General features: G+C 35.8%; 3 protein-coding genes across 5 annotated transcripts in view; 1 reads left to right on the top strand and 2 right to left on the bottom strand.

The window, feature by feature from the left end:
* Nucleotides 1–536: 536 nt before the first annotated feature.
* Nucleotides 537–2,113, top strand: LOC123308189. 2 transcript variants are annotated; one of them, XM_044890761.1, is made up of 4 exons: nucleotides 537–682; nucleotides 1,112–1,261; nucleotides 1,505–1,684; nucleotides 1,952–2,113. In XM_044890761.1, exons 2-4 carry the CDS (start codon nucleotides 1,157–1,159, stop codon nucleotides 2,111–2,113), a joined length of 447 nt encoding a protein of 148 aa, XP_044746696.1. In that variant the 5' UTR covers nucleotides 537–682; nucleotides 1,112–1,156. The 2 variants fall into 2 exon arrangements, with proteins under 2 accessions (XP_044746696.1, XP_044746695.1); XM_044890760.1 differs by lacking the exon at nucleotides 537–682 and adding an exon at nucleotides 786–1,059.
* A 620-nt stretch (nucleotides 2,114–2,733) lies between these two features.
* Nucleotides 2,734–8,521, bottom strand: LOC123307630 (vanin-like protein 1). Its single transcript, XM_044890015.1, has 8 exons — nucleotides 8,352–8,521; nucleotides 6,779–6,901; nucleotides 6,404–6,502; nucleotides 5,936–6,063; nucleotides 5,113–5,324; nucleotides 4,465–4,694; nucleotides 4,026–4,189; nucleotides 2,734–3,228 (listed from the first exon to the last, which is right to left on the bottom strand). Exons 1-8 carry the CDS (start codon nucleotides 8,421–8,423, stop codon nucleotides 2,853–2,855), a joined length of 1,404 nt encoding a protein of 467 aa, XP_044745950.1. The 5' UTR covers nucleotides 8,424–8,521; the 3' UTR covers nucleotides 2,734–2,852.
* A 3,002-nt stretch (nucleotides 8,522–11,523) lies between these two features.
* LOC123307904 (neuropeptide FF receptor 2-like) overlaps nucleotides 11,524–24,037 on the bottom strand; it is a 56,621-nt gene continuing 44,107 nt past the window's right edge. For both annotated transcript variants that reach the window (XM_044890387.1, XM_044890388.1), the window contains exons 5-7: nucleotides 18,427–18,521; nucleotides 12,202–12,492; nucleotides 11,524–12,095 (exon numbers count right to left, since the gene is read on the bottom strand). In XM_044890387.1, the coding sequence (XP_044746322.1) occupies nucleotides 11,961–12,095; nucleotides 12,202–12,492; nucleotides 18,427–18,521 (521 nt within the window). In that variant the 3' untranslated portion in view covers nucleotides 11,524–11,960. The remainder of the gene's footprint in view (nucleotides 12,096–12,201; nucleotides 12,493–18,426; nucleotides 18,522–24,037) is intronic.

The following is a 24,037-nucleotide window of genomic DNA, read 5'->3' as shown; positions in this document are numbered from 1 at the left end:
TTTAGTAAATGTTTTTCCGAAACCGCCAACATGTGCTTATGTAAGAAGTTACTTAATTCTTCAACAACAGATAAGGAAAACTGACCAAGGAAAATTTGCAACGGCGAAAACCAAACAGATGAAATAACTTCGATGAAAATAGAACCAGTATCACCGCATCATCGGAAAAATCTTTCAGAGGGACAAGATGCTCTCCTCGAAGTTATGTTGAAATTAACACAATGAGAAGAAACAATTTAACGTTCAAATGATCCAAGAACTATTCCTATTTTAATGTGCACCAGTCCAAACAGCATTTTCGATTTTGGACAATATCAGATGTAGTTCTGATCTATCGTATTTATCCAAAATAGCACAAATTATAAAAAAAATACGAAAAATATCGTCTATATACAGGGTATAAATGAATAGTTCAAGGGTTATTTCTTGTCAAAAAATAGTGTTGGTCTTTCACATATTTTCTATCTTTTTTTCTTTTTCAATGATTTATCAGCAAACGTAAGTTCATTGATATACTAAATAACGTGTTAGTGAATAAGTACGACAATCTTCAGGTTTAAATGTGCATAAAAAATGCTTAGTTTTCCGAGATGATGAGAAGAAAATTCTCAATTTTTTGTCAAATAATGCGCAATAAATAGTTACTTTTCAAGGAAAACTAGAAAAACGAAATATTTGAGAAGTGAGGACAAAGTTATAAAGCAAGCTGTGGTTTTCCCTTCATGCATTCATTCTTATTCACTAAAACTTAAAACGCTGTATTTTTCATGAATGTTGTAGAAGATTCAGTGTAGCAAATTTCCTGTATTCGATCCTCGCATAGAAATGGGTATCGCAATTAGCGTGATCATGATGAAAAAAATCTGATTTTAATTGATACTAATCATAACCATTATTCCTAAACAGATCATGTTAGACGATTATAACATACCCAATTTTGTGTCCCATTTGAGAATTGTTTGATTTAAGCGAACAATTCAATCTTCAGCATAGAAAATGATCATGTACAACTATGCGTTTATATTATTAATTGGATGTGCTTGTTCCAAAAATACAGATGTTCGTAGTCGAGAACAGTAAGATTTTACCATAATATTCGATATAATTTCAGGTCTCTAAAAAATACGGAATACAATATTTCGGCCAATGTAAGGACATGGAAACCCCGTTCTTCATAACAGAGGCTAAAATCAACACCTATTCAAAAAAGAATCGAACTGTTGTGCTCCAGATCGATCTAAAAAAGAGGATAGTTCCCGATGTATGTATTAAATCTTTTGTGCCACACTTCTGCGAAAAATCTATAACCAAGGACAATGTCCTTATACACAATGGTAATGTTGTAAGTGTTATCCTTGCATTTTTCGATGAGGAGAAGCTCTTTCCAATCATTCACCCTATGTATATATTGAGATTTGGTTTCTTGAGGACACCGCATAATTTTACTTGAGTTTTATACTGTGAACATTGCAAATCGTATAGAATGCTTCAATCCATTTTGCAGACCACCAAACTGAACATCTGGAGATGTGCTAACATCGAAAACCCAGATACCTGTGAGCATTATATGAAGGACTTCGTTGTGAGAGACATATGTGAAAAAATCAATTCTGGAAGTGAGGATCAGATTTGGGTTAATGCTTTCAAGCATGTCACACCTGAAATCAAATGTCCCGTGGAACCAGTAAGTATACAAGAGGAGAATATTCAAATTCTTCAAAATATGCTCAGTAAAGTTTGCAATTCCTCCAAATGCTTCGAAATTATGTGCTTATTGACCTCCCTAAGCTTTTAATATTCTAAACAGTGCTATTCTTCTTATAAAGTGGAAATCCTATAGGTATCCATAATTTTATGATCAAGATAATATATTAGGTACTCCTTAAAAACTTCCTCTTCTTCAGGGAGCAAAATTGAATGGAAGATTAATTTGAGCATTTCTATTTTTCAGGCTCATTATATCAGCCAATTCCAGTTGGAAATAAGTGAGTCCCTTCTACTTCGAATAGTACCTTTTCCATCTGGCTTTTGGAAGCTGAGAGGATCCACTTACGAAGAAGATGAGATGGTTGCTTGTGCTGACCTGACTTTCAAAGTTAACAAGAAGTATTAATGTTAATGTATTAATGGGAGGTTTAGAACATACATAGTATGAGTAGATCGTATATATCGAAAATTGGTATTTTATTCTACTGTATGAAACATTTTGCATGAAAAATGAATTTCACTTGAAAAAATAAAGGATTTATCCATTTTACAATTTATTCTATATCCTTCATATTAGGAATATTTTTCTTTATATTAGATATATTTTTTCGTTATACTTTCTATCGAAAAAACATCCATTGATATGGAAATCAACAAATAAACAAATATTACGATCTATATAGAACTAGCTAACTATCAACAGAAAGTCCATTTCATCGGGCAACAGTAGATGTTGACCATGGTTTCGATCTTATTTGACCTCGTCAGAGCAACACAACTAACACCAGAAGAAAGTGTACTTTGATATTAGGATCGAAACATTTGTTGCTTTTTGTATCAATGGATGTTATGTAGCTGAATTAATTTCGATTATTTTTGTCCGCTTTAAGTTGAATTTTTTTAAATTTGATAGCTACATTGAACATGTGGATCGGGACTCTTACTTACATTTCACCGCACTTTCATTGGATGTTGAATGAGCTCCATTACGGATGGGGACTTTGTGCCAGGTAAACAAATCTTCAGTTAGGTTTTTTGTTTGATTTATTTACATTTTCATGAAAGGAAATTTTAGATAGATATTTGTTTGAACAGTGATCGAGAACAATTCGATCTTGTTATCTCTTTCACATATTTCTCAATCTTCACAATAAATATTTCAACAAAACTGACAGAATGACTACATTCGTGGTTAAAATTTGTAACGTATTTGCCGCTGATCTAGCGGAAACTATTCCTACAGCAATCGCGTCAGTTACTTTAGTGGCGGTGAAATTGGTACCTGCATCAGAAATCTCTGAAAAAGTTACTTTTCCAATATTACCGTCAGGGACCAAATTAGAATGTAGGATATATGGCCTGAACAAATCCTCATCCTCTGTTGTTCCAATTGATATATCGTCGAAGGTCATTGTAGCTTTAGCTGAACTATCAATAAATCCGCAATTTTTTATATCATCCGCAGCATCCTTGCAGAACATCAATGCACAGATTTTCTGATCGTCTCCACCTACTGCCAACCTGGAAATATGATCAGTCGAATTAAGACATTGCAGAAGTTAATATTTCATAAAAAATTTATAGTCGGTAGACAAAGGTGTCTACCGGTACTTATACAGGGTGAGTCTTTGACTCGTACAAATATTTTAAGAGTGGATTCCTTAGTTCGAAAGAAACACTTTTTCCTAAACCATTTTTTCTGATTCGACCCTGATAAAAAGATTAGCTATTTAAAGTTCTCATAATGAGCTATGCCATCCCTGAAGAAACGAAATTTACTTCAGAATAACAAGGTAAATCTATGACTGTACACATCTGTGGATCTTTTAAACAGACAAACTACCCAATTTTCCGAATATCACAGTTATTTTTTATTTTTGAACATCAAATTACTCGAAAACGGCGCATTAGACTTCGCTCATCTTTTTTTTGAGAGCTATTTATGATAATGCCTTTATGATATATGTTCATTATCTTCAGTGACTCCACCTGATCCTGTTGTGGTTTCTGTTGAGAATAAATAAAAAAATTGAACCTAAAGAGCAAAGAAAAGTCCATTGGTGTTACACCTGGAGATGCTCGCAGTCATTGAAACCCCTGCTCATTTGTAAATCCTTCACGTAGATGGTTTCAAGTTCGCAACCCTTCACGTTACATGCACGCCTCTGAATTCCATTCATTGATGTGGAATTCATCCATATTTCTTTTTTAATGGGGCTACTTTTACGTCACCACCAGTTAAATCGACAGCGTCTTTGAGTGTATAAGATAGAATTCTATGACTAACCAATCAAACTAGTAAAATTATAGGTACATACCTGTAATGTTCGCTATCAATCCATGTACCGGCTGTTATACTGAATTTACAACAAAAACTGCCATCGCATACCTCTTGATTCTGTATACTTTTGTTCACAATCTGAGTAGTGAAGCCATTCAAATCGTAGGTGAGTAGTGTTTGGACAGGTGTCTCAGTTCCAAGCTGAAATGTTGAATTGTTACTGTCTGGACGATTTATCACTTGGGAAATCGCAAAATTATCGAATGAACTGGAAATTGCATAGGATGAGGTGGAAAATTATTTGGAAATATGGAAGAATTTTACCGAGAAGTGAAGATTTCAATGGCATAAATCAAATTTTAGAAAACTTTTTACAATTAGAAAATAGGTCCTGGTTGCGACTATTATTTGTCATGAGCTATTTGCGTCATTCATTTGTGACGAATCATGTCTATGTAGAATTAAAGAATACTTACTGAAGTAGTACGGAAACCGTGTCTGAGAGTTTTAGCATTACAATCTTTAGGAGTTACACTTATTTTTGCCTTAAGCGCTTTAGATAATCCGTCTGCATTTATAAATGATGCTTCTGCTCCACAAGGTGTGAAAATTCCACTTCCACTTGTTCCATTCTTCGGATCACTTAGACTAGCCACCAATAAATTAACCCCTTCAGCCTTAGCAAAGCCAGCCTGCAGACTCAGAGCTGCAAAAAATATCAATATTTAGATAAACAAGCAGAGTCAAAGACATGTTTTCTTTTGGAACTCTCATCGATAATATTCAAAACCAAACAGGAGGGTGTGAGAAATTACTGCAAATAAATTTTTGATTTGTAATTTTCAATTCATTTTGGTAATTGTAAGAAGGGAGGTATGCCTAAATTATTAATATATTGTTCATAAACAACCAATTCTTTCGAAGAAAATTTTTGGATTTCAAAATTGTGGTGGAGACGCAAGTTCTGGGATATTTTCCTTGTATTATAATCTCCAATTTCGAGAAGAACGTTGTAGGGAATGGTAAAATCTAAATACCTTAGCCCAAATCAAATTTTTGGTATTCCACCCTCTTAACTGGTTTTAGAATATTCGTTATATACTAGTCAATTCAATGATACTCACAAACACTGAATGGTGCTATGGATCTCATAGAACTGGTGTAAATGATAGTGGTTGCATTGTTCTCTATAAGTTTACGGATTGGATTTTCGTAGAGGATATCGTCACCAGATATTAAACCAATTGTGTTCTTCAATGTGGGGTGAACAAAAGAGACAACATCATCGGCAGATTCTAGGTTATCTTCAGTTTTGTTGATATTGATCTTACGGTATCTTTAAGAGAAAAGAATTGATAGGAAGTACAACAATTAAAAATGCCTTTCAAAAACCATAATATCGATATACCTGTCAGAATAGTATCGAGATAGTTTTTCAGATAAATTTTGAGTAACTCAAATCTAACAATACGATTGAATTCGACGATACTCTCATTTGCTCAAAGATTTTCAAGGAAATTTGATCTTGAAATGTCTTTAACATTTCCATTCTGTAATCTTCATATGAATATGTATTTATACTCATACTCTGTCGGTCTGATCAATATTCATTATTATAAATATACGTTACCAATAATGACTTGTAAGGTCGATACACTTGATGAAAATCTATAATTGAATTGAACACAGAATAATGTAATATGACATTCAGTAACATAAGTTTTGAAACCAAGACACATGATTCGCACAATACCCGTTTGAGGTGGGTGAAGATAAAGTAAGGTAAGGTAAAGTAAGCTTCATCCACCTGAAGATGCTACTGTGATAGCGAAACACGTGTCGTGGTTTGAAAACTCAACATCATATAATTCTGTTTTAAGTATACGTTACAAAGATTGAAAGTTTCATTTATACATAGATTATAGATGGATGACAAGAAAAACATACTTGGCCAGCAATTTGGAACTTCCATCCAAAGCAACTGTGGTACTGTAAATGTCATCATCATCTTTTTCCAGTAAATTGGCCACTACTATCATTGTCGGGCTCGCTAGTTTATTGAGATAATCCAAGTCCTGCGAATTTTCAAGAAGTTCAAAGTAGATTTAAAAAAAGTTATATCTTCGTCTAATCTAACTAGTCTAGTTATGTTAAATGCTGCTGATGGAAAATGAACAAAATAGAAAACAGAACAAAAGCTTCACCGGAAGTCAGCTCGAATATTATTTCTGAAGAGGAGGATGAATTTGCAATTCAATTGTTATGAGAAAATTGTCTCTATTCTTACGGCTATAACAGAATTTTTTATTTTATTCTGTGCTTCGACAAAAGTTAGTATATCAGGTATAGATATGAAATGAGTTTTATTATAGATATCTCCAAATTTTACATGAAAAAATATTTATATTAACTTACCGGACTCGATGAGGAGTTGTCCTTATCTATTTCTATTGCATTCTTTTCGTCATAGTTTCTTCCGGTAAGTCCATATTCCGGGAGGACAATAATGTCATACTGCGAAAATTTTCATATACTTTATTCACTCTGATCATATACGAAACTATTGAAATGATATTGCCAATGCAGAAGAAACTGAATTACTCATTATATCCCTTTATTTCAATGAAAAAAGCAATATGCTCAAAAAATATTTGGATTATTTTACGGTAGGTACCTATCACCACCATTGGAAAACAGTGAAGGATTCATGAAATCTTCGTGTTGCACTTCTTTCATTGGGTCACTTTTTTTAATAGGAAAACTTTATTTTAGTTACAACCTTCTACTTACTTTTTCACCTGTGTTAAGTTGTTTTTTGAGATCCGCCATATACTTTTCTGCGTTGGTTTGAATCAATGTTTTTTGGGCAGCTGCTGTTGTAAGCGGTGCACCTTCCATCACACCAACAGTCATCTAGAAAATAAAAAAAAATAGCTATCGAACATGTTATTAGAGATTTTTGGATCTATCATTTATTTTCAGGCGAATTTACTTTTAATTTGGATAAACTTTTGTTGAGGAAATTGACTACAGGTTTCGCACATATAAAATAGTCCACTTGACTATCTCTCCGGAGTTATCGTGACAGATACAGTTACGTCACTTCGTGAAATAAAAGTTGTGGCTGTAGGGAAGCCTTAAAATGTGAATTCCAATTTTTTTTTCTTTTGGCAGTTACGTCTTTACGAGAGTTATAACACGATATACTTAATATAAAAAACTGTATACAGGGTGAGGCTTTGACTGGTACAAATATTTTAGGAGTAGATTCTAGGGGAAAAAAAAACCTTATTTTCCTATACCATTTTTCTTCGATTGGGCCCTGATAAAAAAAAGCCATTTTAAATTCCCATAATGACCAGTAACACCCCTGGAAAAACAGAATTCCCTTCAGAATAACGAGCTACATCTATGATACTACACATCTGTGGAGCTTTTAAACAGAGTTGCATTCAGCCAAAGTATCTAATTTTCCGAATATCATATATAATTTTTGTTTTTGAACATCAAATCACTCGAAAACGGCGCATTATACGAATAATACTTTTATTTTTTACAAAACGCTCAAATATTCATTAGATAGATAAAAGAGTTTGTGTGGGAACTGAAAATAACATTTTTTTATGCTTTTTCAACAGCTGATTCGGAAAAACTGGTATGTGAGTGTTTCTTTTGACCTCAAGAATCTACCGTTAAAATATTTATACGAGTCAAAGACCCTGTATAGAGAGCCATTTACTCCTTTTCCCTACTTTCCTTCACAAAAAAGTACCCTCCTCAAATGACGCTAGGATGTATGCACCAATATTTGGTTCACGCAAATCAAAATTTTTTATTCATAATGAGAATTGAAGGAATATTTGAAATATTTCAACTTGTACTGTTTGAATATTGAACATTTTTGCCCCAAAAAAGTCTCGAATCAACAATCGAACAATCTTTTCGCAGTCTTCTAACCTCTGAGAGAAGGATCTAATTCTTTTTGGGACACAATAGAACTCAAGAACGCAGTGCAATTTAACCTCTGAAACCTTTATTTTGTATTTTGGAACTGGAAAACGCCTAGTAAACCGCGTATCCTAAATACCATTTATTAGGTCAAATATCATGCAGTTTGAAGGACTATTTCCAACTCGAGTCTTGTACCGAAAAATTTTATTTGTTTTTTGAAATCTGCATGTCTCAAAAGTGTATTGATTGAAAGTTTTCCTCATCAATTTTCCCTGTTAACCAGATTCCTTTGGATAGCATGTGGCAGGGGTGGAAAGTGTTGGGAAAACTTTTAGTGACAACTGTTTATCTGAACTCAGGGCGTTTCCCTGTTTCATATAGTGAATTTTGTGACAATGAAGGATTAACTCACCTCTGTCGGAATCGCAGCCTCAACGAGATACATTAGGACGCAGCTCAAAGCTACGCACAGGAAAATCTTCATCTTGATCACCTTCACACTAAGTCGACTTGACCGAAACAAGCACCAGGTGAAAATTGAACCGAATGCTACGCGATAAATGAATTCGATCAGTTATCGCTTGTTCAGATATAAATATCGGATATTATCTATCTCGTGATGACTCCCAATTTATGGCTTAATATGAGTAATTGAAAATTTCTGTTTCAATTGTTCCATGAAATATACTTACTTATCTTATTAAAAATAAAATTTGTACGAAGGATTCCAAATATAAAATTCTTATCTATGCATCATCATCATCGGTCATCATTTTTTCAATGATGAACCTTTGGAATGGAGCAGAAAGAAAATTGTGACATCCCTCCAAGCTTTTTTGGTAAAGCCTTTTAGCGGTGGTATAGGATGATAGAAATTTTTAAGCAATTAGGTTCCAAAACTGATTTATTAACATTATTTTACATGTTTTTTCATTTCATTTCTTGCCTTCCTCCAAAAATAATTACCTACTGTTTTTTTCGATAAATGTTGATAATTATCGATACCTGACAAACAGTCAATTGCTAATTATGTAGGGTCTAAATGAATGGAATGATTGCTTGTGGAAAAATAATGTGGTTCTTTCATATAATTTATTTGTGAGCAGCCACCACATAGATGCAGCTGCTTAAATGTGACACATAAAAGTAATCTTTATTTTTTTATAGTAGTAAATGCACTCCTGTATTCGAAGAAAAAACTTGCTTTTGAGGTTGCTTTATCTTAGCAGAGGAAGCTCAAAAAAACATATGAAAGACCCATACTATCGATATTATTGAAATTTTTTTATGAAAATAGAAATTGAAGAGAAATGATCTATTTATTTATGCATCCAGTACAATTCATTAATGAGGTTAAGACAAAGACTCCAGTTGGCCATATCAATCGCCATAAAATCAACCACCTATTTTTTTCGATTTTCCGGCTCTACATAGTCTGAATATGATTCACGCAATATCTGGATGTGAAACTGATTACGCTGAAATTATTTGAACAGCTTATCTTATCCAGATAAGGTCACCTTAAAAGTACTCGCGGTCCCATTTTTCAGAATGAAGGATGAACAATCGTTTCTAATTATTGCTGGTCGTTTTATATTGCTACCACACATAGAGAAATATCTTTTTTCAATGATTGGGTGCTTCATAAATACATACAATGTCTACAAGTTCGATAAGATTTCTCAGCATGAGAACGGTCCCCAAAGTTAGCCCCACAACAAGCGTAAATTCAACTACATTTTTCGACAATGTGTAATCCTGAATATATATAAGGAAGAAATTTCATTTAACAGGTCTTGGTATCGACGAACAACGAAGTGGACTTCTTTTCCCTTATTCCAGTGTAGGCTTTTTAACTGCCAGAGTCTATAGGTGATGTTATTTAAAACTTTCTCGGCAAGACACTAATACCTCTGCTTCTTCGAGAAACTCATTTTCGAATCGAAATTCTGGAAGAATATTAGCAGTGGTACAGCATTGATTCTTCTTATGAAATTTACATAGTCTCTTGAGATTTAGGTATACCTATAAAATAAATTGCGCCATAGCAACTAAACAGCGAATGCTTTATTTTCATCGAAATCAGTAGATATCGATTTTCTCGCTGTTTGCTGATAAAGATATTCTTATCTTATATTAGTCTCATGTATAATTCTATGGAGATAAACCATTCCGCTGATGTGTTGAACGAAATTATAATTGAATGTATTGGAATCGAGATAGTATCAATACCGAGGGCTTTTTGGTTGAAATTTGTTATTTATATCCAACTATTGTACGAATGAACATTCTACTCTTGATTTTGAAGATAACGGTTGCCATCAAACGAATAAGACAAAGCAATCATTGAATCTGACGATAAAAAAGTGGATATTCTCAACGGGGTTCCTCAATATTAATTTTGCTTCAGAATCAGTGGAGACGCTCATTGAATTCGTATATACGTAGAATTTGAACGTAGAATTGTCCTTCCAATATTGAAAGCTAGTCATGAACGAGAGTAGGGGTGAATAAGGGGGGTATTCTAGTAATTCAAACCCTAAATCACGAATTCTTTGCATAGCAACATGAGATTTGTGTGCAGGGGCGTTGTCCTGCAAAAACAAAACACCTTTGGATAGCTTTCCGCGTCTTTTCCCTTTAATTTTTTCCCGTAGAGTGGTCAGTAATGTCGAATAGTAATCTCCGGTTATTGTTCTACCCTTATCCAAAAAATCAATCATGATTACTCCATGGCAATCTCAAAAAACTGAATCAAGAACTTTTCCAGCAGATTTTTGGACACGAAACTTCTTAGGTCTTGGAGAACCAGAGTGTTGCCATTGCATAGGTTGTTGCTTTGTTTCTGGATCGTAGAAATGTACCCAAGTCTCATCCATAGTAACAATTTGGTTTGAGAAGTCTACATCGTTTTCAAATCGAACACAGATCGAACGCGATGCTTCTTCCCTTGCACGCTTTTGGTCAACATTCAAACATTCGGGGATCCATTTTGCAGCAATTTTTTTCATGTCCAAATTGACGTGAACTATATGATGAAAGCGTTCGTATGAAATATTCAGTGCTTTAGATATCCGTTTCAGCCCAATTCGACGGTCTGATAAAATCATGTCATGAACTGCTTCGATATTTTCGGGGACTGACACAGAAACTGGCCTTCCAGATCGGTCATCATCTTCAAAGGAAAATTTACCTCTTTTGAAGCTTGCAGTTCAATTTTTCACGGTCGCATACGAAGGACATTGATCACTAAGGGTATGAAGCATATCTTCGTAAATCTGCTTACTTCTTAACCCTTGTTAACTACTTGATGAAGGCTCGGTTCTCCAATTTTTCGATTTTCACAATTTCGGTGGACATCTTCTTTCTTTAAATTTATAGCGTAACTCTGGTTTACTTTTTTGACCTCAAACTTCACACTGACACTTCTAATGAGTTATTGTTCGTTGCTATGGTAACGCAATATTTTTTTTATGCATGAAACTGGTCTAGGCTAACTAGATACATCCTCGTAATCCTCAGGAATGTATTATGACAATTCATAAAATATAACAGTAGATTGGGGGAATATAGAAACTGAAAAATGATGTTTACGTATGAGGTATATTTGTTTTACAAAGGTACATAAAAACCATTCAATAATTAGTAGGATGACATTTACTCGCTTCATATGGTCATACATCGAAGTGTTTACACTAAAATATTCGACACAAAAAAACATTCTTGTCATGTTTACCTCACATACCCCAAACTGAAGTAATGGGAAATCGTAATAAATGAAATTCTAAACTGAAATTTCTTACGTTATTGGTTTTATGAAAAATCAGGCAACAAAACGACAAGTTATTTATCACATACTGTGTGGGAGGAATGAAATTAATTGTAATACATATCTTTTTTCCACCTTTTCATAGGAAAAGCTGCACAGCTTCATCGGACGTGGCCATACATTGAGTATTATGTAACAGTAACCTTTCATTGCAACAATTACATATGATTCTTGCAACAAAATCACTCATGTTCAAACAGCACAGGTTTTTGTCGTTCTTTGACTGGAATTGAGCCTGGAGAGAGCGTAGTGATGGTTGTTTACTGGCACAGATTTCATACGTTGCATGTAGTTCAGGTGGCTTGCTGATCCACTGCTGTCTGCCCACTGAAAATATAAAAATTGATTCGATAGAATAAGGAAAAATTTCAAATGAGGGAAATATGGTAATGAGGTTCATCACATACGTACACACAGCTCAAAGTATACAAACCTGCATTCGGTTCCTCTTCCTGGAGAAGTGTATTTTGAAATCGAAAAGATCTTTAATGGAGTTCCTGAACCTCCTAGATAAGGCGCAGTAAATGATGGGATTGAGGGCAGAATTTGCATGACCGAGAAGCAAGAGATACTTTTTGGTTTCCTTCATTGAGCCATCCTCACTATTGCTGATGTCCATCCAAAGAAGCATGATGTGGTAAGGTAACCAGCAGATTGCAAATATGCAAGCAAGTAGTAATAGAATGCAAGCTACCCTCTTCCTGCTCCTGATTAATCTGTTTCTCTGAAAAGAAATTCCATTATTGTTATTATTGCGATACTATACGACAAAATCAAAATCGTGGTGCCACGAACAGCCTGTACATCTTCGGTCCAAATGGCAAACAGTGTTATAATATTATATAATGGCAAAATCGAAAATGATGATTACTCGAAAAAAATTGTAATATGTGTGACTTTTACATGAAGTTATTGTTGGAATTGTCATCAAATAAGCCATCTGAAGAAGTGGGTTGTTCCGGTATAACCGAAAGTTGAAGAGGTCTGAAAATATTTTAGGCAGAAAATTCATTGTCGAAAAGCCCAATATGCAAATTTTTAGCCAAGAGTTTGGATGAATGCCATTGCGTTGAAGGACGAGTGTTTTAGTTGGGAGTGTTGGGACAAACTTCATAGTTGAGTAACAAAAGACACCAATTATAAATCAAGATGACAAACTTTCAGCTTTACAGTCTGATTCGTTGCAAATTAGAGATATTGTGTTTAGAATACGTCCAGCTTGGAGTGAAAATAGTGGTTGAACATCGAGGGATTAACATCTTCAAAAATAAATCCTTCCTGCAAAATCTGTGAAGTTGAGAAAATTCCACGAAAAGGTAATCCTCTCCTTGTGTCCATGGGCAAGCAGCTCTGAGTCGGCTATAATCCATACTTGCATTCTGTCTCTTTTTGAGGACATTCATAACAGATTGACATAAGGTTAAGTGAACGTTGGGACGAGTATCATAGAAGTGAACGAAAAAATCATGTCTGCTCGTTCATCTGGGGAAATTTACGATCGGCTTGTTCTGGCCATTGCTACTTCTTCCAATGGAATGTTCCCAATCTTCTTCGTTTTTTGTCGTTATTCCCCAAGTCAGATGCCACAAACACGACCTGTTCACGATTTATTGCTGACTTCTTCGGGCGTGACGGAAAATTATGGAAAATCCGATCTGGAAATATATTCCATATTTCGACTTAGTCTGTGTGGTTTGATTCAGAAAATACAAAAATTCTCATGGGATCCAGAGAGAAACATTAAAACACATAGTTGGAATACTTTCGGGTAAAGGTATCTATCCTTTATATTTATAGCAAAATAGATCATAAACGATAAATTTCTGTGCAAAATGAGTGGGTATATCCAGCATTTTGCTGGATGCGATGTGTATAAATTTTCCTTCGTCTTTCTATTGCTGATTGGTGGTGTTCAATAGATTCATTTCCTCAATGAGTATTTCTTATATTCTTTCTACAGTTACTAAATTAAGTTTTAATTTCTTTTGACAATATCTTTCTAAACTTCGAACCCAAGTTTGAAGTACGTCAAATGAAAAAGACTTGGTATCGGACCATGAAACTTTTACATAAACATTTTTTTCCTGCTACACAGTTACACATAAAAGTAAATCTGGGAGGCATTTATGATCAATCACCCTGTACAATCATAATTTCGAGAGCTCTGAAATCGGAATATGCCCATGTTTAATGAGGATATAACATAATAAAAGCTTTCCACGCCTCCACTTCCAATTAAAAGAGAATGACTGCTTCATTAATTCTCTGGACTGAAATCAGAATCGTGATTTGAAAAAAAAACCCAGTGAAATCCGACGATATTGAAACCTATGACCGTCGTATCGTGAATTTTCGATTTCGTCAGTTTTCTCTGTAAATTAGGGGATTCTGGAGGATCAATAATTCATCGCTTTGATATGAATTTCATCTTGCTCCATCGGAATCGGAAGAAGTTATTTGTCTTGTGATTTTCAACTACCCCCGAAGATATTACTGAATTAAATCTGGGTGCTCCATTCAGATGTTTGTTCCTTGTGTCTTTCTTTCATTATATCTTTCATTATGTCCATATTATGTCGTATTGGATAGGTGATGATTATACAGGGTTGTGTGACATGAAGTGAAGGTAATTCATTATTTACTTGAAGAAATTATGACTTCTGGGTGTGACTTGTCTGATGTCACCAGTATATTTTTCATCAATGCTTCGAACTGTTCGGTACAAAAATCGTTAGCACTCAGTATTATGTTTTATAAGTGTCGTAAGTGTTTTTAATTGGGTAATTCCTGATATCCGATGCGAAATAGACACATTATCAATTCAATTGTCTGTTATCGACATATATCTAGAACATTACGAAATTCATTTATTACAAAAACTTGATAAAATTCATTGAGTATCGAAAATACCGAGTGAAACGAAAGCCACTGAGAAATGCATATTATCACTAGCATACGAATTTTTCTGCTTCAACAAATACAGTTCCAAAGAAATAAACCCATGAAAACGTAACGTGCCTTCAAAAAAATTCATCGTCAAGTAGGCTATGGAATTTCGTGGAAATTCTGTGATTGTTCTTTCATTGAATCATGTTCCAAAATGCTCTTCAAGAATGTTCCTTATATACTTATCAGCATTCATAGCTCCATTATCTACGACCACTAGGTCTGTGCGAGCAGTCAAAGATATTCCACCCCATACCATAATCGATCCTTCCCCGAAACCAGTAGTTTTCAGGAAATTGCACTGAGCATATCTTTCATGTGGACGTCTGTATACGAGGGAACGTCGATCACAATGGTAGAGGCAGAATCTAGACTCATCTGTGAAGAGAACTCTTTCCCAATCAGCCTCTTCCCAATAGATATGCTCTCTCGCAAAATCCAAACGCGCCCTTCGATGGGCTGGGGTAAGAGCTGGGCCTCTTGCCGCGACACGAGGCCTTAAATCATATTCTCTGAGGCGATTTCTTATTGTCTGAGTGCTAATTTGCACCTCATGAGTTTGCTCGAGCTGAATTTGAAGGAGGCGAGTGCAAACCGTTGTCTCAACGAAGAAACTCTCAAGTAACGTTCTTGAATGGCAGTTGTTACCCGTGGTCTATCCTGTCCTGGTCTTCGGACATTCATACCTGTCTCCCTGAATCGCTGCAACATTCTGGACACACTTGTATAGGAAACTCCAAACCTTTCTGCAATTCTTGTGTATCTCCACCCTTCTTCTGGCCAAACTACCGCTTGGGCACATTCCTCTTGGGTTAAATTGCGTGTTTCGCGTTGCAAAGCGATCGAGTGTAGAAAATCAAACGAAAGAAAAACTATTGATCACTAGAATTGATCGAGAACAACTGATTTTAGAATGGAGCCACTACATTCAAAATCTGATAATATCATCTTTTTTTATTCCTGCTGGGAAACAGCAACATTGAGATTCTCGACATTTAGGTCGCCTTCTGGTCTTGACACGTGGAACTATGAAATATGAAAACCTCATTTTAATGTATCAACACAAAACCCTCAATTTTCCTCTTGGAAATCGCACGTCGAACAAGTCTCCCTGAAATGCACTCGTGGGCACATCTAATTGTTTGTATTCGCTTTATGTCAGAATAACATCGACAATTTTCCGCTGCTTATGACGTGCAGAATTGGAGATCGTAATTTTCGATATCGAACTCAGCTTTATTATGGACCTTAACTACATCTGCTGAATACATTTATGGAATTGAATGGCGACATGAAAGACGTGCTTGTGGCCAGGGATTTATTGTACAATGTGTTTTATACATCCTCGATTTTCAGATACAGACACCGCAACGCAGATTGCTAGCTAGTGTTTACGGTTTCTACGAAGGGATTCAAGGGCCACCTATACTCCATTCAAATTTATTTTAGCAGTCGGTTGGTCATGAGATAATTTGCTCAAGTTTTTGTAACTAGAACAGAGTAAGGTTGGCACTCATGAAATGTCGTCAATGTCATAACGCCGTTGCCACAACTAATATCAATTTTTATTACGAAAATGCCGAAAGTGATTGAAAAAGAGACAGGGTTTCAGGAAGTGCTATTTAGAATTTAGGTTCGCTCATTCAAATAGTTATACCCTGATATTCTAAAATCCACAATACGTCAGACGGTAGCGAACATATTCAATGTAAGAGAATTTATATAATGTTTCATCTGAATCTAAACGACTTATATTTCAGCTGAATATTTCCACAATCAGAAAGATTGTGAATGAAGAGGATGACAAAGAATTTCCTTCTATTGGGAGACGAAAAAAAGTGGTGGCATTTGAGAATTTTATGTTTGGTTGAATTGATGCGAAACGCTACAGGATTTTCGATGAATGTCATCGTAGAATAAGTTCCCGAAAATTGATTTTTCTATTTTTCATTTGACTTGTCCTATACATTGTAAATACCTTAAGGTACAAATAAATACCTAATTATTATTATTATTATATCAATGTATTGAGATGAACAGCCACAAATACGCGCCAGTTGTCCTGTTAATTGTTTATTCATGTGAAATTTTTGTTCAAAGGTGAAGTTCATCTTGACTTGAAACTTCCTTCAATTTCCTTTACTTATATTGATGCAAGATGAGAAGAATTTACCATTCTTGTGATTATCTGTTAATTCCTTGGGGAGATACCCATTGCTATCAACCACTGCAACATATGCATTTCATCTTCGGGTTGATATTTTTGAAATCTACAACTGATGTAACGTATTCAAACTTTAGCCAAAGAAGATAACGAACAATAACTCTCCTCAAGCTAGTGCATATTATGATATTATACTGATCTCTTGTATTTTCCATGCCAATAACTAGATTTGGTACGCCATCAATCAGTTTGTATAAACTTCAATTATGCTCGTCACATATTTTCCAAAGAGATTCGACATTGTGATAAAATACGTAATAACAGAAACTTTCACGTAGAAAGGGCAACATTCCGTTGATTAAAAACCCAAAAATGTTTTGACAAGCGTCATAACCCCACATTTTCGTAGTAGGAAAAATAAAATTCCGAGTTTAAAATCAGTGGAAATATTAGTGTAGAATTACTAAAACCCACCAACTTCATTATAAACCACTTTTGACTAGTCTAAAAATCGCTAAACTTAGGATCGTGACAGCCAACGCCAATCTCATTCTTTGAATGAATTATCCAGGTCAAAGGTTCGATAGACATTAAAACGTAACCTTGCGTGTATCCCCCTAATAACAACAATGATGCCCATCCTATGAAATACCAATTTCCATTCGTGATAGAATCGATCCTGTACCTTTAACAATTATATTCTCTGGTTCATAGATTAGGAAGGTAAGAGAATGAATTTGCCACGTCCCTTGCCACTTACCCAACCGGCGTCCCTTGCATAAACGAATCTCCCTTTGACATCAATGATTATTTTAATTGTTACAATGCTAGGAGGTTCCTCTCACCTCTCACCATCAATTATCTTCGAACTACACCGGCATAAACGGGTGAAAAAACGATGGAGTGGCCCCTGTGCTCTTGAAATATCGAAGAGAGACGTTAATCTCCAAGATACAGGATTTCGTTTTTATGGGGTGCATTAGGAGATTCAGTTTCTGGTATACGATCCCTTGGCAGCACATAACACATATTTGTCTGAAAGCAGTACGTAGAAAGAGTAAGGAATGCAGTTGTTTCCATCATATCCTTTTTTACTTTATCAGTTCTTGCTCTCTGAAATCGGTTAATTGTAGTATGCAGCAAATGGTGGCATAAATAACCATATGGTATTTCTTGCAGGTACAATTTTTACTACCACAGGTTGTGAGCCAATCATAGGATTCTGTGCTCCATTCCTGGCCTCTTCATTCTTTTGACAGACCCTGAGTGATACGCCCATCGCATTTTTGGGTATATCCCAAAGTGTTACCTCCAGCCAGTTGTGATTCACGGCTGTCCGAGATTCAATTAGGTTTAAACTTGAAAAACTAAACTTCAGGTACTTAGTCCTGATGATGATAACAAAGATATCGAAACCTTCGGCCACTAAATATGTACAGTATTGATTTTAGTCGAAAGGAATGTAGACGATCTAAAACATCGAATGACTGTTTATAACAGTCAGTCCTGTACTCGATGACCGAATAAAGAAATTCATTTTTCACTAACCTGTTGCATATAACAAGCTCCATCGTTGTCAAATGGGGGTGCCGATGAACACAAGGTCCTCCCCATCATGGAATATCCGAATATCATAATAGCTCCTGAAAAAACATTGTCTTTAACAGAATTATGTTTCTATTTCTTCATAATCAAATGTAACGATCTTTTCATATTTATTTTCTACTTGTTTCAGCAATGTTGATCCGATAAAGCTTTCAATTGGTTCGAAAGCTCTTCAATTTAAAGTACACTGCGCAAAAGAATTAACGCACATTATGGAAATCTCAAATTTATTCTGCAACTGAAGGTGTTCTCAATGATAATTATTTTTATCAGAATTATGCATGTATATGTTATCCACTATCAACGGTGTTCTTCAATACAGATGTTTTTTCCTAGCAGGAATAAAAAAAGATGATATTATCAGATTTTGAATGTATTGGCTCCATTCTAAAATCAGTTGTTCTCGATCAATTCTAGTGATTTCGTTTGATTTTCTACAGTCGATCGCTATGCAACGCGAAACACGCAATTTGACCCAAGAGGAATGTGCCCAAGCGGTAGTTTTGCGAGAAGAAGGGTGGACATACACAAGAATTGCAGAAAGGTTTGGAGTTTCCCATACAAGTGTGTCCAGAATATTGCAGCGATTCAGGGAGACAGGTATGAATGTCCGAAGACCAGGACAGGGTAGACCACGGGTAACAACTGCCATTCAAGAACGTTACTTGAGAGTTTCTTCGTTGAGACAACGGTTTGCAACCGCTCGCCTCCTTCAAATTCAGCTGGAGCAAACTCATGAGGGGCAAATTAGCACTCAGACAATAAGAAATCCCCTTAGGGAATATGATTTAAGGCCTCGTGTCGCGGCAAGAGGCCCAGCTCTTACCCCAGCCCATCGAAGGGCGCGTTTGGATTTTGCGAGAGAGCATATCCATTGGGAAGAGGCCGATTGGGAAAGAGTTCTCTTCACAGATGAGTCTAGATTCTGCCTCTACCATTGTGATCGACGTTCTCTTGTATACAGACGTCCACATGAAAGATATGCTCAGTGCAATTTCCTGAATACTACTGGTTTCGGGGGAGGATCGATTATGGTATGGGGTGGAGTATCTGACTGCTCGCACAGACCTAGTGGTCGTTGATAATGGATCTATGAATGCTGATAAGTATATAAGGAACATTCTTGAAGAGCATGTAGTGCCATTTGCCCCATACATTGGTGAAAATTTCATTTTTATGGACGATAATGCCAGACCCCATCGTGCGCGCATCGTTCAGGAGTACCTTGAAGAGGTTGAAGTCTCTCGAATGGAATGGCCAGCAAGAAGTCCAGATCTCAATCCGATTGAGCAGGTTTGGGACAACCTCAATAGAAGGCTGAGAATTTCAGAAAATCATCCAGCTACTCTTAATGACTTAGGAATCCAACTCGGAGAAATCTGGGAAGGATTAAATCGGAACATTTTAAGATCACTCATTTTGAGTATGAGCCGTCGTTGCCGAGCTGTAATTAACGCAAGGGGTGGAAATACCAAGTATTAAATCGCTTATCAGCATTTTAGTATTTTGAAAATTGTTCATTTCTCTTCTTTCACATAAGATTCGGTGAAATCCTGAATTTTTCTTCCATTTAATGTGTCTTGTTTCGTTCAAAACCTTCCCGAGAGAACATAAAAAATAAGTTATAAAGTCAATGTAGAGTTAACTTTCATTAGAATTGAGATTTTCAGAATGTGCGTTAATTTTTTTGCGCAGTGTATTTATCACAATATCTATCTGGAAAATCCAACCAAAGGGACATCTTCCCCAACGGTCGAAAGGAAATCACTTCCTGAAACAATTCAGGAGGATGGGAATAGTTTTGCCAACCCCCCATCAGAAAATCTGATAGATATCATCGGTTATGCGTGTTCCCGTGCAATAAACGCGCAAAAATGTGTCAGATGGAATTGAATTGAATTCTTCGGGTTCGGGTCCATAAAAAATGCGAATCCCATATGCGCGTGGGTGCTAACGCAGTCAAAAGAAGCGTCACTAGATTCGACAGGAAACTACTGACAGCCATTGAATCTGTTCAATTCGGGTTCAACCTTCGGGAAAATGAAACGTTGTAGGGTTTGGACATAAAAAACGATATATATTCCGGCCCAGGGCCCTGTTGTCACATGCAAATGCTTAGGCGGAAGGTTTTTCGATATCTGCAGAGAAGTGAGAAACTTCCTTCTTGTTCCTGGATTTTCATGTTGAGGAGAAACATTCTCTCGAATATTTGGCAATAATAAGCAGAAGAATACTGATGGACCAAGTGGATGAGTGAATAATACCCGTATTCACCTATCTTGTCCTTAGGACAAGGCATAACCTAATTCTACCCTTAACTTATTGTCATTTTCACGGTAACATGCTGAATTTCTTTACCTATTCACTATTAAATTTACACCTATTGCTATATCAATTCTGCAGAATTGATATCGATTCATAATGTCTCAAGTTTTTCGCTAATTGATTGCGATGCAAAAAAAAATCAATTCGTTTTATTCATCGTCGTGAACCAATGAATGAATTCCTAGGAAACGTTCGTTCGAATGAAAAAATTCAATTCTACTAAAAACAAACCGTTCAAATGTTGAAATCCATTCAAGTTTTTTCTTGAAGCAATCAACTGAAACGTTTTCTACAACCTAGGAGCTAGAAGCGTTTCTGAATTTCCCTCGGGTGTTGGTCGATACAATTCGAATGTTGATTTTTCCTTATTGCATCGACTTTATTTAGCTTCATCTGTATATTCTAAGAGAGGTGGTGTTTTTCAGATTTTTTTTCAGTCTGGTTGGAAATACGAGGATATATTGAAAAATTCTTAACCTACTATAAAACCAAACAAAATTTCAATGTAAAAATATTTTATTACTCAACATATTCTCCTCTTAATTGTATACATTTATTACAGCGAACCTGCAACGTCTCTAGACCTTTCAAACCAAATGTTTCTTCTTGCTCTGCAAACCAGACCTCCACAGCTTTCATAACCTCCTCGTTGGAAGAAAATTTACGACCTTTTAAACTTTTTTTTAGTTGAGGATAGAGATGATAGTCGTATGGAGCTAAATCTGGTGAATAAGAGGGGTGTACCAGTAATTCAAACCCTAAATCACGAATTTTTTGCATGGCAACATGAGATTTGTGTGCAGGTGCGTTGTCCTGCAAAAACAAAACACCTATGGATAGCTTTCCGCGACTTTTCTCTTAAATTTTTTCCCGTAGAGTGGTCAGTAATGTCGAATAGTAATCTCCGGTTATTGTTCTACCCTTAACCAAAAAATCAATCATGATTACTCCATGACAATCCCAAAAAACTGAAGCAAGAACTTTTCCAGCAGATTTTTGGACACGAAACTTCTTAGATCTTGGAGAACCAGAGTGTCGCCATTCCATCGATTGTTGCTTTGTTTCTGGATCGTAGAAATGTACCCAAGTCACATGTATAGTAACAATTCGGTTTAAGAAGTCTACATCGTTTTCAAATCGGGCACAGATCGAACGCCATGCTTCTACCCTTGCACGCTTTTATTTAATATATAGATTTAACAAAAAGAGAAACTATAATCTACATTGAAATGGCATTGGAGAGGCGTTAATACATATTCGATTGATTTTGAAGGGACACTGCAATGCTTGTTGAATAAACGAAATAAAAAATGTTATATTCCAATTATTGACTTGAGTATCCAAAAATAAAGAATTTTAATGCGTTCGAATTGATAATAGATTTCAAAGGATTATCAATGGCCATATGTAATAGGATGAAATGAAAATTCAATAGTTTGCTCATAGTAAACCATATTTTCCTAAATTGCCTGACAATATGCGTAGGTAGTGAATTGAATTTGAATTTGTACCATATTTGTTGTTCATTTCTACGGCGGCATGTTCCCTTTGAACGAAAAATACAAGCGAAATAATATTTGTCAGACGAATCAGGAGCAATTTCCTCACTCCGTACCTTCAACAGTATAGTCGTTACAACAACATTTTTGTTATATCAGGAAATATTGAATCCATACTCCACCTCCGGGTGGAACTCATAATAGGGGAAAAACTGACTGCATCTCATCTGTAACGAAGTAGTGAATAATAGCATTCGTTTGAATTGCAAAGTTTGACAAAAAAGCTCTGAGAAAGCGACCCCTAGAACATCAAAGAAGGGCGGTTTATTTCCTTGTCGAAGCCAATTAGCTAATGGATGGGGCCCATGGAAAAGAATTATTACATTCTTCTTCAGCTTCCCTTCAAATTCGATTTAATATTGAACGAATGGGAAACGGAACCCAGAAGATTACCGAGGCCAAATATTTCGCGTTATCCCTGGGATCAAGGAATCTATAATTGTGTTATTGCGTGTTTGTTTGGTGTAGAAGGGTCAGCTTCACCGAAAATTTACTCTGTGGTATTGGAATAAGAACGCATACGAGGATGTATTGATATCTAGTTAGCCTAGACCAGCTCCATTCATAAAAAAATATTGCGTTACCATAGCAACGAACAATAACTCATTAGAAGTGTCAGTGTGAAGTTTGAGGTCGAATAAGTAAACCAGAGTTACGCAATGAATTGGAAGAAAGAAAATGTCCACCGAAATTGTGAAAATTTGAGTATCGAGCCATCATCAAGTACCTGTATTTAAAAGGGTTAAGAGGTAAGCAGATTTACGAAGATATGCTTAATATCCTTGGTGATCAATATCCTTCGAATGCGACTGTGAAAAATTGGACTGCAAGCATCAAAAGAGGTACATTTTCCATTGAAGATGATGACCGATCGGGAAGGCTAGTTTCTGTGTCATTCCCCGAAAATATCGATACAGTTCACGGCATGATTTTATCAGACCGTCGAATTGAATATTTGACTGAATATTTCATACGAACGCGTTCATCATATAGTTCAAGTCAATTTGGACATGAGAAAAATTGCTGCAGAATGGATACCCAAATGTTGGAACGTTGACCAAGGTTTGAAGCATCGCGTTCAATATGTGCTCGATTTGAAAACGATATAGACTTCTTAAACCGAATTGTTATTATGGATGAGACTCGGGTACATTTCTACGATCCAGAAACAAAGCAACAATCGATGGAATAGTGACACTCTGGTCCTCCAAGACCTAAGAAGTTTCGTGTCCAAAAATCTGCTGGAAAAGTTCTTGCTTCAGTTTTTTGGGATTTCCATGGAGTAATCATGATTGATTTTTTGGATAAGGGTAGAACAATAACCGGAGATTACTATTCCACATTACTGACCACTCTACATAAAAAATTGAAGAGAAAAGACGCGGAACGCAATCCAAAGGTGTTTTGTTTTCGCATGACAACGCCCCTGCACACAAATCTCATGTTGCCATGCAAAAATTAGTGATTTAGGGTTTGAATTACTAGAACACCTCCCATATTCACCAGATTTAGCTTCATCCGACTATCATCTCTATCTTCAACTGAAAAAAGGTCGTAAATTTTCTTCCTACGAGGAGGTAATAAAAGCTGTGGAGGTCTGGTTTGCAGAGCAAGAAGAAACAGTTTTTTTGAAAGGTCTAGAGACGTTGCAGGTTCGCTGTAATGAATGT

Source organism: Coccinella septempunctata, chromosome 2, assembly GCF_907165205.1.
Source record: "Coccinella septempunctata chromosome 2, icCocSept1.1, whole genome shotgun sequence".
NCBI classification, from domain to species: Eukaryota; Metazoa; Arthropoda; class Insecta; order Coleoptera; family Coccinellidae; genus Coccinella; species Coccinella septempunctata.
The sequence above is the reverse complement of the archived record's forward strand: the minus strand, read 5'-3'. Positions and strand labels throughout refer to the sequence as shown.

Bases quoted from the DNA above. Each gene is read 5' to 3' on its own strand.
- LOC123308189 (XM_044890760.1), top strand. From the start codon at position 997: ATGATCATGTACAACTATGCGTTTATATTATTAATTGGATGTGCTTGT. The intron at 1,262-1,504 runs GTATGTATTAAA...TCCATTTTGCAG, and splicing joins AAAAGAGGATAGTTCCCGAT to ACCACCAAACTGAACATCTG. The intron at 1,685-1,951 runs GTAAGTATACAA...TCTATTTTTCAG, and splicing joins TCAAATGTCCCGTGGAACCA to GCTCATTATATCAGCCAATT.
- LOC123307630 (XM_044890015.1), bottom strand. From the start codon at position 8,423: ATGAAGATTTTCCTGTGCGTAGCTTTGAGCTGCGTCCTAATGTATCTC. The intron at 6,503-6,778 runs GTAAGTAGAAGG...AAATTTTCGCAG, and splicing joins AACTTAACACAGGTGAAAAA to TATGACATTATTGTCCTCCC. The intron at 5,325-5,935 runs GTATGTTTTTCT...TTTCTCTTAAAG, and splicing joins AGTTCCAAATTGCTGGCCAA to ATACCGTAAGATCAATATCA.